Source organism: Canis aureus, chromosome 25, assembly GCF_053574225.1.
Source record: "Canis aureus isolate CA01 chromosome 25, VMU_Caureus_v.1.0, whole genome shotgun sequence".
Lineage (NCBI taxonomy): Eukaryota > Metazoa > Chordata > Mammalia > Carnivora > Canidae > Canis > Canis aureus.
The window spans coordinates 18745102-18760542 of NC_135635.1; the positions used below are offsets into that span (position 1 = coordinate 18745102).

General features: G+C 41.3%; 1 protein-coding gene across 1 annotated transcript in view; it reads left to right on the plus strand.

The window, feature by feature from the left end:
- TMTC1 (transmembrane O-mannosyltransferase targeting cadherins 1) overlaps positions 1–15441 on the plus strand; it is a 269262-nt gene that overhangs the window by 208627 nt on the left and 45194 nt on the right. Inside the window, exon 12 of the mRNA XM_077870576.1 lies at positions 2673–2816. Coding sequence (XP_077726702.1) covers positions 2673–2816 — 144 coding nt within the window. The remainder of the gene's footprint in view (positions 1–2672; positions 2817–15441) is intronic.

Here is a 15441-nt window from a genome sequence, read left to right on the forward strand (position 1 = left end):
GGTTCAGTAAGCCACTCTAGATGTCAGCAATCCCCTTCCTCCCTGGGTTGGGACTCTGTCAACATACAGCCTCTTCCCCGACTGTGGCTGGCCATGAATCTTTGTCCTAAGCTTCATGCTAATGCAACTGCAGACAAGTTCTTGGAGCACAAGTCAAGGCCTCTTCCATCAGGGTGCCTCTCTCTGTCAGAGTGCTTCTTTCTGTTTCTCGCTACTTCCTTTCTCACTGCTTATTTCTGGTTTTGAGAGTTTGGTGTGGACTTGCATTCAGTTTCTGAATTAGAAGAAAAGAGAGAGGGAAAAAAAACATTTTGGATTCAGCGAAATGTGAAAGTCCATGACTGGACTGGGAGGCTCAGGGGTTGAACGTCTGCCTTGGGCTCAGGGCATGGTTCCCGGGGTCCTGGGATGGAGTCCCACATCAGGCTCCCCACATGGAGCCTGCTTCTCCCTCTGCCTATGTCTCTGCTTCCCTCTCTCTCTCTGTGACTCTCATGAGTAAATAAATAAAATCTTTAAAAAAAGAAAGAAAGTCCATGACTATTTATTTGACAGTGGGATTGCCAGTAAGCATAAATTTGAATAAGGTGGGCTGAGAGCCAATGCCAAGGGCAGTTGCTTGAGAGTGCGGATGGGCACTTCGAGAGGTGAGTGAGTCCATGGTGGAAGATCTTATGGAATTTATACTGTCCTTTCCCATAAGTAGTGCTTTTACCTCAAACATTGATTTCAAGGGCTCCCAAGCCTAAAGAAATAAGGAAAAGATCAAGTTTTAAGAAGGCTGATGCCCCCAGGAAGCTTCCTATTACAGCTGGTCAACAGAGAAACAAGAATTGCTCATATCGTGTTCATTGGACATCTCTTAAATCTTTGGGAGGTCAGAGAGCTTTGTTCAATGTCTTTTCCTGCACCCCCCCCCCCAAAAAAAAAGGTTTCTTTAAAAGGAATTTGAGTCCTGGCTGTGATATGCTTTCTGTAACATTCTTAGACACAAGCTTCCTAAGAGACTTTTGTGGCCATGGAGTGAAGAATGAGCAGATACAAGAGCATCTTGCTCTCATCCAAAGCTCTGATATCCCTTAGTGGCATCTCAGAGAGAGAGAGCCAAGGACTTGCTTCCCTTAGAACTGTAAGGCCAGGGGTTATAGGGCTACCAGGGACCTCGGGTTGTCTTTGCCTGAGTGAAGATGACCAGAGAGAAGCAAACAACAGTGCCATGTGCTGGCCCAGTATGTTTTCCTTTTCCCAATTCCTCTCGTATCTCTCCCCAACATCCTCTACAGCCATTGAGAGTAATTAGAACTTTTGTGCTTGGGAGGACATAATATACCTCTGAATAGATTCTGTCCCTTGTCAGTCCTGAGGAACATCACCTGGCATGGGCATGTCTTACTGAAAATACTATTTCTCAGGAATGTTCTTTTTTTTATTTTTCCCCCTCAGGAATGTTCTTTGTGTTCACTGCTGCTCTAGAAGGGACCGGGGAAGAGAGGATTCCGTAATCAAATAAACTTAGGAAACTTTGAGTTAAACAAAGATTTAAAAAAAAAAAAATGAGACTTGTCTTGGCAGCCTTTTAATAGGAACCTCTTCTGTCCGCAAATATAACTGATCTTAGAAGGTGCAGAACAGAGTGGGAGGGGGCAAGCATGTCATTTGATTGTCAAGAGATTTGACAAGTACACATCCTATTTTTATTTCTTGTGCATTATCTTGGCTTTTCTACAATAAGAGCCAGTTCCATGAGCTTATTTAAGCACTCTGGGTGACAGAGACGGAGTGAACCTCTTCGTCTGCTAAATATTCTGCTCTAAATATAGCGGAAACAACTAAACTATGTAGCTGTGCGGATTTGCCTTCTTTATGGTTTTGAGTTAAGGAAGTAGATTGATTCCCTTCCTTCTTTAATCAGCATAAATTTGGTTTACTGATGTATCCCCAAGCCTCCTTTACATTTGCTTTTGAACATGGGAATGCTACTTTCACTTCATTGTGCATTATTTAATTTTTTTTTTAAGCGTTTGTCAGGATTTTCATTCTGAGAACTGTATCAGGCCAGTTGGTACCAAATTACAGTAGGAGGAGGGAAAGGAGATAAAATGGAAAAAGAGAGCCAAGATGGAAAGTCATTTTAGGGATAAAGTTTATTTTTATGGGAAGACATTGTATATTATGCTTTCTCAATGATGATGGTCTTTCTAATCCCCCAATCCAAATATGTGAAGATGCCTTCACCTGAGGAACCTCCAGCATCTCGTGTACATAGTAGGCCCTATACAGGCAGCTGCTCAGCAGTCCACCAGCCCAGAAACTCAGAAGCAATGAGGCAATGAGAATTTTCTGTCAAAGCAGATCGAAAGTAATTATAGGCTCCAAAGGACTAAAATTTGTTTAACCCTGTTAGATTTGCATACTGTTTATTTTCGTACCATGTGGGGGTTATTTACTTATACCATTAAGGGTCAAATATGTGCTTCTCAGCCATATCTATATGCCTGCAGCTGCACACATAAGATTTCACATGGACAAACCATTAAAATAAAGGAAGAACTCCGTGTTTCATTTTGGTTGTGGCATTCCCTGGGGGGCGGGGGGAGCGGTGGAGAACAAGCAAATTATGCCCAGTTTACAGGTTTTTGAACAATCATGGCTGAATAGTTCTGACTTTTCAGGTTGTATCCTCGCCATGCAAGTGCCCTGAACAATCTGGGAACACTGACGAGAGACGCAGCAGAGGCAAAGATGTACTATCAGAGGGCTCTCCAGCTAAATCCTCAGCACAACCGGGCTCTGTTCAATCTCGGCAATCTCCTTAAGTAAGTAGAATGTGTACCTTTGATCAGGCGGTCTTGAAAATTTTACGAAGGAAATCCTTTCCTTCTTAATACTCATCTGGTTGTGCTACTGTCTCCTCTTCCCAGAGTGGAATAATTTAGGGTTTTCAAGCTTTGAGATGAGGTAATAGTCCTCTGAAATAATCTATCCCTTATCACTCAAAAAGAGTATTTCCAAGAGTGTCTCTGGAAGTGTCAGTTCTGGATGTTCATAGGATGCCAATGGGGGGGGGGCATAGCTAAGGGTTACATGGTCAGGTAAATTTAGGAAATGCTGAGTTAGACAAAGATAACTCCTCCTCTTGCAAGAACCTTTAATATGCTAAATGCTCTGTGAATCTTCAGGAAGGCAATATCGAATACGATATGATATTTCCCAAAGTCAAATTTTTTTGGTAAGGCATTTCCCAAGTATTCCACAAATATACTTTGGGCAAAGCACTCATCTAAGAAGAGTAGTGTGCTCTAAAGCTGCATCCAGGGATCCCTGGGTTGCTCAGTGGTTTTAGCACCTGCCTTTGGCCCAGAGCATGATCCTGGAGTCCCAGGATCGAGTCCCACATTGGGCTCCCTGCATGGAGCCTGCTTCTCCCTCTGTGTCTCTGCCTCTCTCTCTCTCTCTCTCTGTATCTCTCATGAATAAATAAATAAAATCTTAAAAAAAAAAATAAAGCTGCAACCAGATGACACAACTACAACTCATGTCCAGCATATGCAAGCAGTAAGAAATGAAGCAAGGCCTGCCTGGACTTAGTAATGATAACTCTTGCTCTTAGGGAGACCTGCCAGGTACAATCAGTCATTGGTGTTGGCTTTTCACTCACTGCCTTGGAAGAGGTTCATAGTGTAATTAGTATCACTGAAACCTAGAACAGGGGTGCTTTTGCATCTTGTATTTTTATTAATACAATCTAAGCGTGTTGGTGATGGTGTTGGCATCTGTAGTTTTGGCAATAATGAAATGGTGGAAGTTACGGAATTTGCTTCTAAGCTTAAGAAAACGGTGAAAAGATCCAATGTGGAAATAGGATGAACAAGGTTTGAAATGAGATGGTAGTGATGTATTTATCTCAGCTTATTAGGATGCTAACAATCTACAACACTTACTGGAGGACTCTAGGTGGCTCGGTCGGTTGAGCACCTGACTCCTGGTTTCGTCTCAGGTCATGATCTTGCTGAGCACCGAGTCGACTTGAGATCCGTACCTCCTTCCCACTGCCCTCCCCACCAAATAAATAAATAAATTTATCCATCCTTAAAAAAAATCTCCATACTTCCTGCATTGGTTTCTGAGTCTCTCAACTTCTAGAGCACTCATCTGGTACCTTACAGCTAGCTAATGGTTTGCTTTGTTCTCTTGTCCTCTCCCTAAAAGGATTGTCTTAATTGCCTCAGTAACTCCATATGATGCAACTTCTTCACCTTCCTGTGTACTCCTTGAGTTTTACATGTATAGATAGATCTTAGTCCTTTCTCCTAATGTGTGTGTTAATGTGTGTTTTTTATTTAATCCCATTTGGACAGAAGTATTGAAGTGCCTTAATTATAGAACAAGCTAATATGGTATGATGTGAGAGGTGCCATCCTAAGTGTGAAGTTCTAGGTTTAGGGTTGGCTTTGTCCAGGTACAGGAGCACAAAATCAAGGAATACTATACAAAAGTAAGTAAATATGGGGAAAGTATGATTCAAATGAGAGAAATAAAAGTATAAATCAGCAAAAACCAAATAAGCTGAATTTTTCAAGTTAGATAATTTTTTGTTACAATTTGATACAAATTGAGAATGATGAAAAACAATCTTAGTTGTTAAATGAAGTGGTACACATGGTGACAGAAAAGTCCTTTTAGTACTAGTTGGCTCCTATTAAAAGTAATAACAGATCAAGAGATGTGGGGAAAATGAGTTCTAATTATTACAGATAATAGTTGCAGGTCAATGGGCTGCTTCTATTTTATTCTCTGATTTTTATGAGCTCTTTTTTTTTTTAATGTGAAGGTTTTGTGTTTTTTTTTTTTAAGATTTTACTTATTTATTTGACAGAGAGGGAGAGAGAGACCACAAGCTGGGGAAGCAGCAGGCTCCCTGTGGAGCCAGGAGCCCCATGCAGGGCTTGGAGCTTGACTTGGGGCTCGAACCCAGGACTCTGGATCATGACCTCATCTGAAGGCAAACGCTTGACCTACTTGCCACCCAGGCACCCCCTTATGTGAAGTTCTAAAGACACATCTTTTTAAGTCATTGTTACATCTGTTTTTGTCCTGCCTTAGAGGTCAAATAATTTAATGACTGGATAAAGTCCTATCAGTATCTTTTGGGGTACCAGAATTACATAGTACTGATTTTAAAGACCACATAGATGAGTATTTTTCCCCCAAAGAGCCAGCTTATTTTTTTTTTTTAAGATTTTATTATTTTTTTTCATGAGAGACACAGAGAGAGGCAGAGTCACGCAGGCTTTATGCAGGGAGTCTGATGTGGGACTCGATCCTGAGTCTCCAGGATCACGCCCTGGGCTGAAGGCAGTGCTAAACTGCTGAGCCACCTGGGCTGCCCAAGAGCCAGCTTCATGGCAGTTCTTGTAAGGAAGGATGTCCTGCAGTTATGATTATCGTATTGTGCTGAATGGAGCTTTACTTAAAAATGACAGCCGACAGTCCTTAAATTTCATCTTGCCACTACCTGAACAAGAGATGCACGCCCTAACCTTCCTTTTCCACATATTATTGCCATTAACTATTATCTTGAAAAAAAAAAAAAAAAACTATTATCTTGGATGAGTATATGTGAGTTAAAAGGACAAAGAATTATGTTTTGGACCATGGTAATGGCTATTTTTCACAGTAAGAGGGACTCCTGGACACTAAACATGGGATTTTTTTTCTCTCTTTGTCAGAGATTTTGTCAAAATCAACTCTTGGTGATTATCCAAACCAACAACAATGCTTTATATTTGTGTAAGCCTCTAGTTTTCTGAGTGCTTTTTTTTTTTTTTTTTTTTTTAATGAGGCTCTCCTAGTAACTCTTTAAGGTAGACAGGGAAGAAGAGGGAATAAGGGTCCTGAAAAGTTGAGTGCCTTGTACAAAGCCACTGTTGTTCACCTGTTGCTCCTTTGATTTGCATCAGAGAGTGGAGTGGCTGTATCCACATAGATTATTCTTACAATCCAGTGGAATAAAATCATGATAACAGCTAACATTTACATAATACTTTGCAGTTTATAGATAAGTGTTTTCTTATGCATTATTTAATTCAATCTTTTTCACAAAAGGTATTCTCATCCATATCCCCATTTTACGAAGGAGAAACCAAGGCTCAGAAATCTTATGTGATGTTGGCCTAGGCCCTGGCAGGCCCAGAACTGAATCCCTGCCCTTGGACTCTGTTTTGTTCACTTTCATTTACCCATGTGCCCAAATAGCTCTTCAACCCAAAAATTACTTAATATTTAGCTATTTAATGGCATGTGGTTGCCTCTTGGGAGAAAGGCCCATCATGGTTTTTTTGTTTTGTTTTGTTTTCTATAAGGAAACATGTTTGTTTACATTATTTCCCTCAGTAGCAGAGAGAGTTGACTCAGGAAGTAGAGCTAATCCACATTTAGTTACCTCTGACTTTCATTTCTGCTTTCCTTAATATATGTCTGCTACTAAGTAGCAAGGGTTGAAGACAAAAGAAACAACAAAGATAAGGATATTTTATTTTATTTATTTTTTTTTATTTTTATTTATTTATGATAGTCACAGAGAGAGAAAGAGAGAGAGGCAGAGACATAGGCAGAGGGAGAAGCAGGCTCCATGCACCGGAAGCCCGATGTGGGATTCGATCCCAGGTCTCCAGGATCGCACCCTGGGCCAAAGGCAGGCGCCAAACCGCTGCGCCACCCAGGGATCCCAAGATAAGGATATTTTAAATTGTGTTTGATCTGATCCATTTTACTATTTGTTTAAAATTTCTACCCCTTCTGTTTTTCATGAGGCAGCTGAGTTTTTTTAAATTGTGCCTCTTTTTTTTTTTTTTTGTAATCTAGAAGTTAAAGCTCATTCTGAGAACCTAAGCATATGTTCAGTCGCAAGCATTAGATTGGATCATCCTTGAGAGCAGGGTGCTGTCATTATTCCTGTTTTGTAAATGAAGAAAGAAAGGCTTGGAGAAGTAATGTGCCAGGGTCCCTCAGTGAAGAAAGAGAAGGTGTGGGAATTGAACCTACACCTGTCTGACCACACTGGATTGCCTCCTTGCGGCTCACTTCAAAAGTGATATACAGCCTTGAGCAGCCCAACAGAAATGTAATGAGAGCCAGAATCTGTGACTTAAAATTTTCAGATCACCATATTTCAGAACATAAAAAAGGTGGAATTATTTTTTTTTTTTTATGGTAGTCACAGAGAGAGAGAGAGAGAAAGAGAGAGAGAGGCAGAGACATAGGCAGAGGGAGAAGCAGGCTCCATGCACCGGGAGCCCAACGTGGGATTCGATCCCGGGTCTCCAGGATCGCGCCCTGGGCCAAAGACAGGTGCTAAACCGCTGCGCCACCCAGGGATCCCTGGAATTAATTTTAATAATTATTTTATTCAAGTCTAATATGTCTAAAATATTATCATTTTAGCATGTAGTTACTATCAAAAATTAATTTTAAAATTGAGCATGTAAAAATATTACCAAGCCAGTAATATTTTTTAATCAATTATTTTTTTTTTATAATCAATCTTTGAAATCTAGTATATGTTTTAAACTTACAGTCTATCTCAGACTCGTTGTATTTCAAGTGTTCAATAGCCACATGTGGTTTGTGGCTGCTGTATTGGACAGCACAGATCTTTATGAATGACCTTGACTTTGAAAGAGATGTAAGACTTTGTCCAGGCCAGAAGCTCTAAATAAAATGTGATGCTGTCAGAACAGCCCAGAAATCTTACAGCACTGAAGACAAATTTCATTTGAATTCTTGGAATTCCATGACATACAGCTTTAGACCTGATCATAGCAATAGATTTCAATGAATGTTATTCAAATATATTTGGCCTCTTTCATGACCATTTCACTGGACTTTGACGCTAATCTATTATGATTCTGTGTGGCATGTTTACAGTGTGACAGATTGATAAGGAACAGCTTTCCATGCCAGCATTCTTAATTTATATTAATTATTGTTGGCTTTGCTTAGAACCTAAAATGTAAAAGAAAATAGGCAAGATTAGCATAAACTTTTTATGGATGAAAAGAGAAGTCCCTGATGGCTCAAGAGAATATAATTGAATATTTAAATTCAGGGCATGGGAAAATAGTTTTGTGACTGCTGTGGTAAAATAGTTGCTAGTGTTTGCTACTGAAACAGAATATGAAAAGAACCTCTTAAAGAATTACGTCATACCTCCCTCATTGCCAAAACTCCTTTCTATTCACATGATAGGATATGGGCATTATATAGGTATTACAATAAGTATTGTAATCAAAATACAGAAGAAAGTGAAGTGGGATGTCCAATAATTGAACTATATAGAAGTTGAATTTGAAAAACAAAATACATTCTATAGTCTGATCCTTTAGAAAGTTTTTTTTTTTTTCAAGATTTTACTTATTTATACATAGGAGATACAGAGAGAGAAGCAGAGACCACAGGAAGAAGGAGAAGCAGGGTCCCTGCAGAGAGCCCAATGAAGGACTCGATCCCAGGACTCTGGGATCATGGCCTGAGCCAAAGGCAGATGCTCAACCGCTGAGCCAGCCAGGCACCCTGAATCTTTAGAAAATTAAATCCTAAAAAATAAAAGAATATGGAAAGAATGGTGATCACTATCTTTGAAATAAATTTAAATGTTTGAGATTAAATTTCTTTTTATCTCTGGCACTAGCTACACCACCTTTTATTTTATAAAAAGGAGTTGATACATTCAAGATAGTAGTACTCCTCTACTTTTCAAGCAAAGCCTCAGAGAATCCAAAATTTCAGTCCGCTGGATAAAGAAAAGCTTTTTTTTCTTTTTTTTTTTTTTTAAAAAAAAAGCTTTTTTGAGCTGCTTTCCACCACAATGGGATGTCAACTTCGGGTGGGCAAGTTCTGTACTCTCCCCTCCAAGTAAACTCTCTTACTCCTTGCCCCCATTCCCATGGTGACCTGTTAGTATTCCAGGCATCTCCAACCTTATTTCTCTGTGGTCTCAATCACATTACATCCCTTCCAGACATGAATCCATCACCCAGTTCCTCTGCCAGCTTCACCCCCAGACCCTCCAGTTCTGCTCTGCCTTGAGCACCCACCTACATGGCCATGCAGATCTTTTTCTTCTCTACTACCTGAATTCTGATGTTCCCCTTTGACCTAAGTCTCTCACCTCCACCCACCTTTCCCTTTCCCCTCTGTCATTCCTGCTGACCCTTGGATGGGATTGGGATTGTGACCTGCCACCACTAGTTCTTCTCCAACCATGCTCAGTTGTCTTTTTTCTAAGAGCTTCGTATTGACATGACTTCCATGACTGGCGTGATTCCTCTCCTACTCCCACATTCCTACCAACCCTGCTCTTCACCGTTGTTACAATCTCTGTTCTCTCTGGTTTTTATATTCCTGATTTATAATTCCATCTCTTATTTATCCATTCATTAATACATGTGACATCATCTTAGACTCTTGCACACCTTAACCCTCATTTACTTACCTGACCAGGCCTGCAACTCAGGTTATCCCATTGCCTGCATTTTGCTTTTCCTAGACCAATATTCCTCAACTCCTTTTCATTATCAGCCCCCACCCTCCCCCCAGGAGCCTTTGTAAGCATTTTTTCTTACTTCTTTCCCAAATAAATGCTCAAGAATAAGATTTGTTAAATAGTATTGAGCTTTGGGAGACCACAAACCATCGAGTTTTATTTTTTATATGTAATCTAATTGTATCTTCACTGCACACTTCCACTCCAAGAAGCAATTTTCATCTGTTAGGAATAGATGCTCTTGACCTTCTTCCAATCTGCCAAATGTTGGGGATGAGAAATACAAATCTGGGTTGAGTAGGACCCAACAAACTCTGAAGAGCAGAGGGTTTTGAAACAAAACAGGATCGGGGGTTAAGGCTGTTAGAGATTCATCCCTTATCATCTTATAGTATCTCCCAAATATGTTTTCTTTTCCCAATACATGTATCCTTCCCCTCCTTAGTGCCCATACACAAACCCAGAAGATAATATCATCTCTTACTTTTCCTAAGAATAGTCAAGTCATGCAAGGTCAACTTGCGCAGCTTCCCTTCTTCCTACCACAAAATTTCCTGCATGTTCACAGACTCCCCCTTCTTTTGCTCTTCTGGGGAAGATGTGTCTTGCTTCCTTAACAAGGCCAGTGCTTACATCATGATTTTATGCATTGTTGTTGTTTTTAAGTTGAGCCATAACTGACATGGAAAAAAAATGCACAAATCTGAGTTTTGACAACTCTAAATACTCTTGTAATTACCCCCAAAGTAACATGAACAATTTCCATCATGCCAGAAAGACCCTTCATGCTTCTTCCCAGTAATTCCCCCTGCCCCCCCCCCCCCCAGGCACTTGTTATTCTGATTCTTTCCACCATAAATTAGTTAGCCTGCCTTAGAACTTCATTTAAAAGTGATCACTTACCATGCACCTTTTTGGCATCTGGATATTTTTGCTCAGCATAGTGTTTTGAGTCTTATTCCTGTGGTTACATGTTACATTTCTTTTATTGCTGAGTAGTATTCCATCGTGTAAATAGACTGTAATTTGTTTATCCATTTTCCTGTGGGTGAATACTTGTTTTGTTTTGTTTTATACAGGTTTGAGTAATTGTGAATATTCATGTTGTGACTATTCATGTCCTAGTCTTTGTATGTTTATTTTTCTTAGGTAAATATCTAGGAATGGAATTGTGGGCAAATGTATCTTTAATGTGTTAAGAAACTGCCAAACTGTTCCTCAAAGTAATCGTACCACTTTCCCTCCCATCAACAATGATGAGGAGATCCATGTGCTTCACACCCTAACATTTGGTATTGTCAGCTTTTTTTTTTTTTTAGCCATTAGTAGGCAGTAGTATAAAATCCACATGTGTTCTTGATTCTATTTCTATCCCCTTCCCCCATCCATTATTGTGGGCTTGATCTTAGGTCTTCAGATTTTTCCCATTCCACACATTTCTGTACACCCCAGATTCCCCTAGATGATCTGTGTCATTTCAACTATTCATTCACGTTCTCTTAACTCCTTCTGAAATTTCTCCCATCAGATTGGTAAGAATGGTTAGTATTTGGTCCTTCTTCCTCCTCACCTGTTCATTCCCCTGATGTCTCTGAAATGAAGAATATGCCACTGTTGACCTTGTCCTGCTTTTGAAGCTCTTTATTTCATTACCTGTATTGCAACATGTTTTTTTTCCTTCTATTTCCAACATGTATGCTTCTTCCACCCTCCCTATAAATTGAGGGGCACCTGTGAATTTTGTTGATCATCCATTACATACACAGAGTCCAGATGTCTCAGCATTTAGGACTTTCCATAATGCTGCCACTTTCGTCTGTCTTTTCCACCACTCTCCCATGCTGTGTACACCCTGACACAGTCGCACTGATCGCTTGCCAACGGATGTGAAATACGAGCCTTCAAACTTCATTTGAGAGAGAATATTACAAAGGTTTTTAAAGTAAGAACTCTTCTAGCTCATCTAAAATACGGCTTCATTTGCATTTTTTATTTTTAGAGAGGGGTGGGGTAGAGGCAGAGAGAAAGAGGGAAAGAATCTTAAGCAGGCTTAAGTGCAGAACCCAACACAGGGCTCAGTCTCACAACCCTGAGATCATGGCCTGAGCTGAAATTGGATGCTTAATTGACTGAGCCACCCAGGCACCCCTCGTTTGCATTTTTATCTTCAGTTCACTGTTTGTACAAAACTGGATTATCTGGGAAATGATAAGAATGTTTACCTACTTCCTCAAGATTTGGGAGTTATTTGTGTATACACAGATTGCTAATTGTTAAAATATTTTTGTAAGTATCTCTCCCCCACCAAAACTCTGTTCATTCATGCTGTGATTGCTAATGAGTTGAGCATGAGTGGGTTGCTTTAAATCCATAGTACGTTTGCAAAGAACGGTCCCTTTTCTCAATCCCCTCTCATGCTGTCACGGCGGCAGTGAACACTGGTGAGGCCAGAAGGCAGCCTGCATGAGAAACCCAGTGAGGGAGCGCAAGCTTTAAGGAACCCCTGATTCTGTTTACACTCTCTTGAAGGAATTGAAATGTTTTTTCTCTCCCTGCATAAATATTTCTGACAGGATAATTAAACGGGCCAGACTGCTTTGTCAAGTACCAGAGTGCTCAGTGTTCTCCCCTGTCCTGAAAATTATATGTGCCCGCCCCACCGCCACCATCCCTAAGCTTCATGAGTTTTCCTGGCTCTGTTTACAGTCTGGTCTCCTTAAGATCCTGTGCTGGGCTCTGACTTGGAGCAACTCTTGAGTAGAGATGTAGCTTGAAGAAGGTACAAGTCAATTAGAAGAATAAGAGAAATGAACAGGGAAGTGTTGAATTGCTGTATTGCACACCTGAAACTGATAGAACACTTTATGTCTACTAACAGGAATTAAAATAAAAACCAAAAAAAGGGAGAGAGAAATGAGGGTAACCAGTGGGAATTTCTTCTCGCATGCAGTGTCTTACTCTAGGAGAACAAGATCAAGATAAGCTTTTTATCTTAAGTCCAGTAGCTCGATTTTGCCTTGACACAACAGGCTACATTTGGAATATAACTTGTTCAGGATTGTCAGGGGGCTTTCAGATCTATTTTTAGCTCTGTGTGGGCCAGGAGGAGAAACACGAAGGGCAGAGAGAGGGATATGCATGTTCTCCACGTGAGCTCTGGCCCACACTCACCTGTAGTCTGCGGGGAATGTGCCAGAAAGCACTGTGGGAACGTGAAGTTGGCCTTGAAGTCTTCCTCCCAGCTTCCTCTGCTCCGAGGACCCAGCCTGGTGTTTTCATGCCCCTGTCTGCTGGGCAGCATTGCAGGGCTCTCTGCCCTCAATCTTTCTGCCACTTCTCCTCCAACAAGTGACTAGCATGCCAATAACTGACACTCGCATGAAGAATTACAAAGCCCTTCCTCATGCCTCGTACACTTGCCCACTCAGGGTGGTCAGAGGATGGACACCATCACTCTCCCCTTAGAGACAGGGCACAAGGCAGGGAGGGGAGGGCTAGGAACAGTAAGCTCTATTGAGTGGCACCTCCAGAGCCAGCCCTTTCTCGTACCTCTGGCTATCACCTGTCCCTGTGTCTCTCCTCAGGACCAGGAGTTGTGGAAGAACTTAGTAAGTTTGCATCTCAGTTCGGCCATGTTGTAGTGTGTTTTTGGGAAAACATTTTTATTTTGCAGTGCCTCCAATTACTCACTTATAAAGTGGGAACTAGGGAGGCCTGGGTGGCTCAGCAGTTGAGCATCTGCCTTTGGCTCAGGTCATGATCCTGGGGTCCTGGGATCGAGTCCAGCATCAGGCTCCCTGTGGGGAGCCTGCTTCTCCCTCTGCCTGTGCCTCTGCCTCTCTGTGTGTCTCTCATAAATAAATGAATAAAATCTTTAAAAAATAAAATAAATGGGAATAATACTAGTAACTTCTTTTCATGAGTAGTGAACATGAGAATGCATATAAGTACTTAACATAGGACCTAGCCCCCAATAAAGATGAAATAAATTTTAGCTACGATTAATTATTAGCCCAGGGACATAATTTCCCACTTCCAATTTGAAGCTCAGCTTCTTGGGATAAAATGAATAATGAATCAGAAGTAGATAATGCATTTTCTACCCCTGCCGTTGAACAGCTTCAGGCAATACTCAACCTCCTTGAGACTCAGTTTCCTCCTTTATGAAATAAGGCACTGGACAAGGTGATCCTGTAAACCTCTTTAGCCGCAGGAATCTGTGGTTTTAACTATGACTCCAAGTTTCTAATCCCTTAACTGAAGTGGAAGAGGAAGACCAGAAAGGAATTTGAAAGTGCATTTTTCTTCAGATGAAGTAGTTGCAATGGGACAGCATTCTGTTTTTTCTGAGAACTTAGTTGGTAAGGGTTCTGATAGGAATTCCAGATGGGAATCTGACTGAAAAGTAGAGAAGGAGCAAGTTAGAGTTAGCATCATCCGATGTGCCAGACAATCTGCTAGGCACCCTGCCTTTGTGTAATTATTGCATCCTCAAAGGAACCTGGAGGGTAGTGATTCATGTACCCATTCAACAGATCTGGCCACTGAGGCACATGGAAGTGGAACATCTAATCCAAGCCATACAGCTAATGAGGGAAGAGCTGGGATTCAGACAGCAATCAGCCTGAGCCTAAAACCAGGGATGTGCCCGTCATCACAGTGACCCTTTATCTATGGGGTGAATGAGTCCTGGCTAAATCAGGCTGCTCTCAGCTGCCCTCTCCAGATACCAAACTGGGAGCATTGCTTCTATGCTTTCCTTCAGATCATGGAATAGCTGAGCATAAATATTTGCGCGAGCTTTGGAGTGATGCTGGCTTGGGACTATTTCCCTCCACTCCCGACTCACCTCCATGCACTCCTGGCACCGAACTGCCCCACACGTGCAGGAGCAAGGCCCTAGTGGGGCAAGCATTCTGCTGCCTGGGTTCAGGGCAGTGACCTCACTGAGCTGATGAAGATATCAGGAGCCTTCAAAAGGAGTGAAACAGGAGGGATTCAGGACAAACATTTCCTCAGCACCTACGCTGTGCCAGCTTCTGTGTGAGGTCTTTCTGTGAGCTGTGTCTTCCTCTCTGCTGCTCTGTAACTAGACAGCGTCAGAACTTTCCCCAGCATTCTATTCCTCAGATTTCAGCTGGGGCGAGAAGTGTTAAAGGCAACTAAAGCTTGACCACTGACGCCGCACAGAGTGGGCACCCCAACCGCCTCCCATTGTTGCTGCAGTGACCTCAATCTGATCCTGCAGACCCACCTGGATTGGGGCAGGGTGTGAGGTGCCGGTGACTCACTAACTATAGTGAGTATAGTTTTGAACTGAAAAAAAATTCATTCTTCATCAGCACATAATAGGGATCTGCCCTGCAGACAATTTTCCTGTGTGACTTCCATAAAAAGTCAAATAGCACAACTCGTGTGAACACCAGTAAACCCAATGCTGTATTTCCATAGCATTGCTCAGAGATGTGCTCAGTAAACTCGAATGTGAGTGAGGGTACACAAACGCTGATCCAATTTTCTTCTTTTTCTATATAGGAAAGATAGTAGGGCCCTAGAAAAAAATGTATACTCTGAAAAGATCATCTGTCAGATATTTACAACTTGACTTTCACAGTTCATTTTTCAAAAGTACTGGTAAAGCCTATCTGTCCCCAAAGAAGCTCCCCCCACCCAAAAAAAAATCATAATCTTTTTCCTTTGTAAGAGACATCATTTTGGGACCCAACAACAACAAAACATTCCAATAATGGAACCAAATTAAGGGAGCTCCCCAGCACTCCCAAGTTCACACTGTGGTTAATGGGAAATTTTACTGCTGCCAAGTGGATTGCCAAATCCATTTATTTCTGTTGCTGGCATTTCCTAAATTCTCCCCAAATGTCAATACTTTTTCAAAG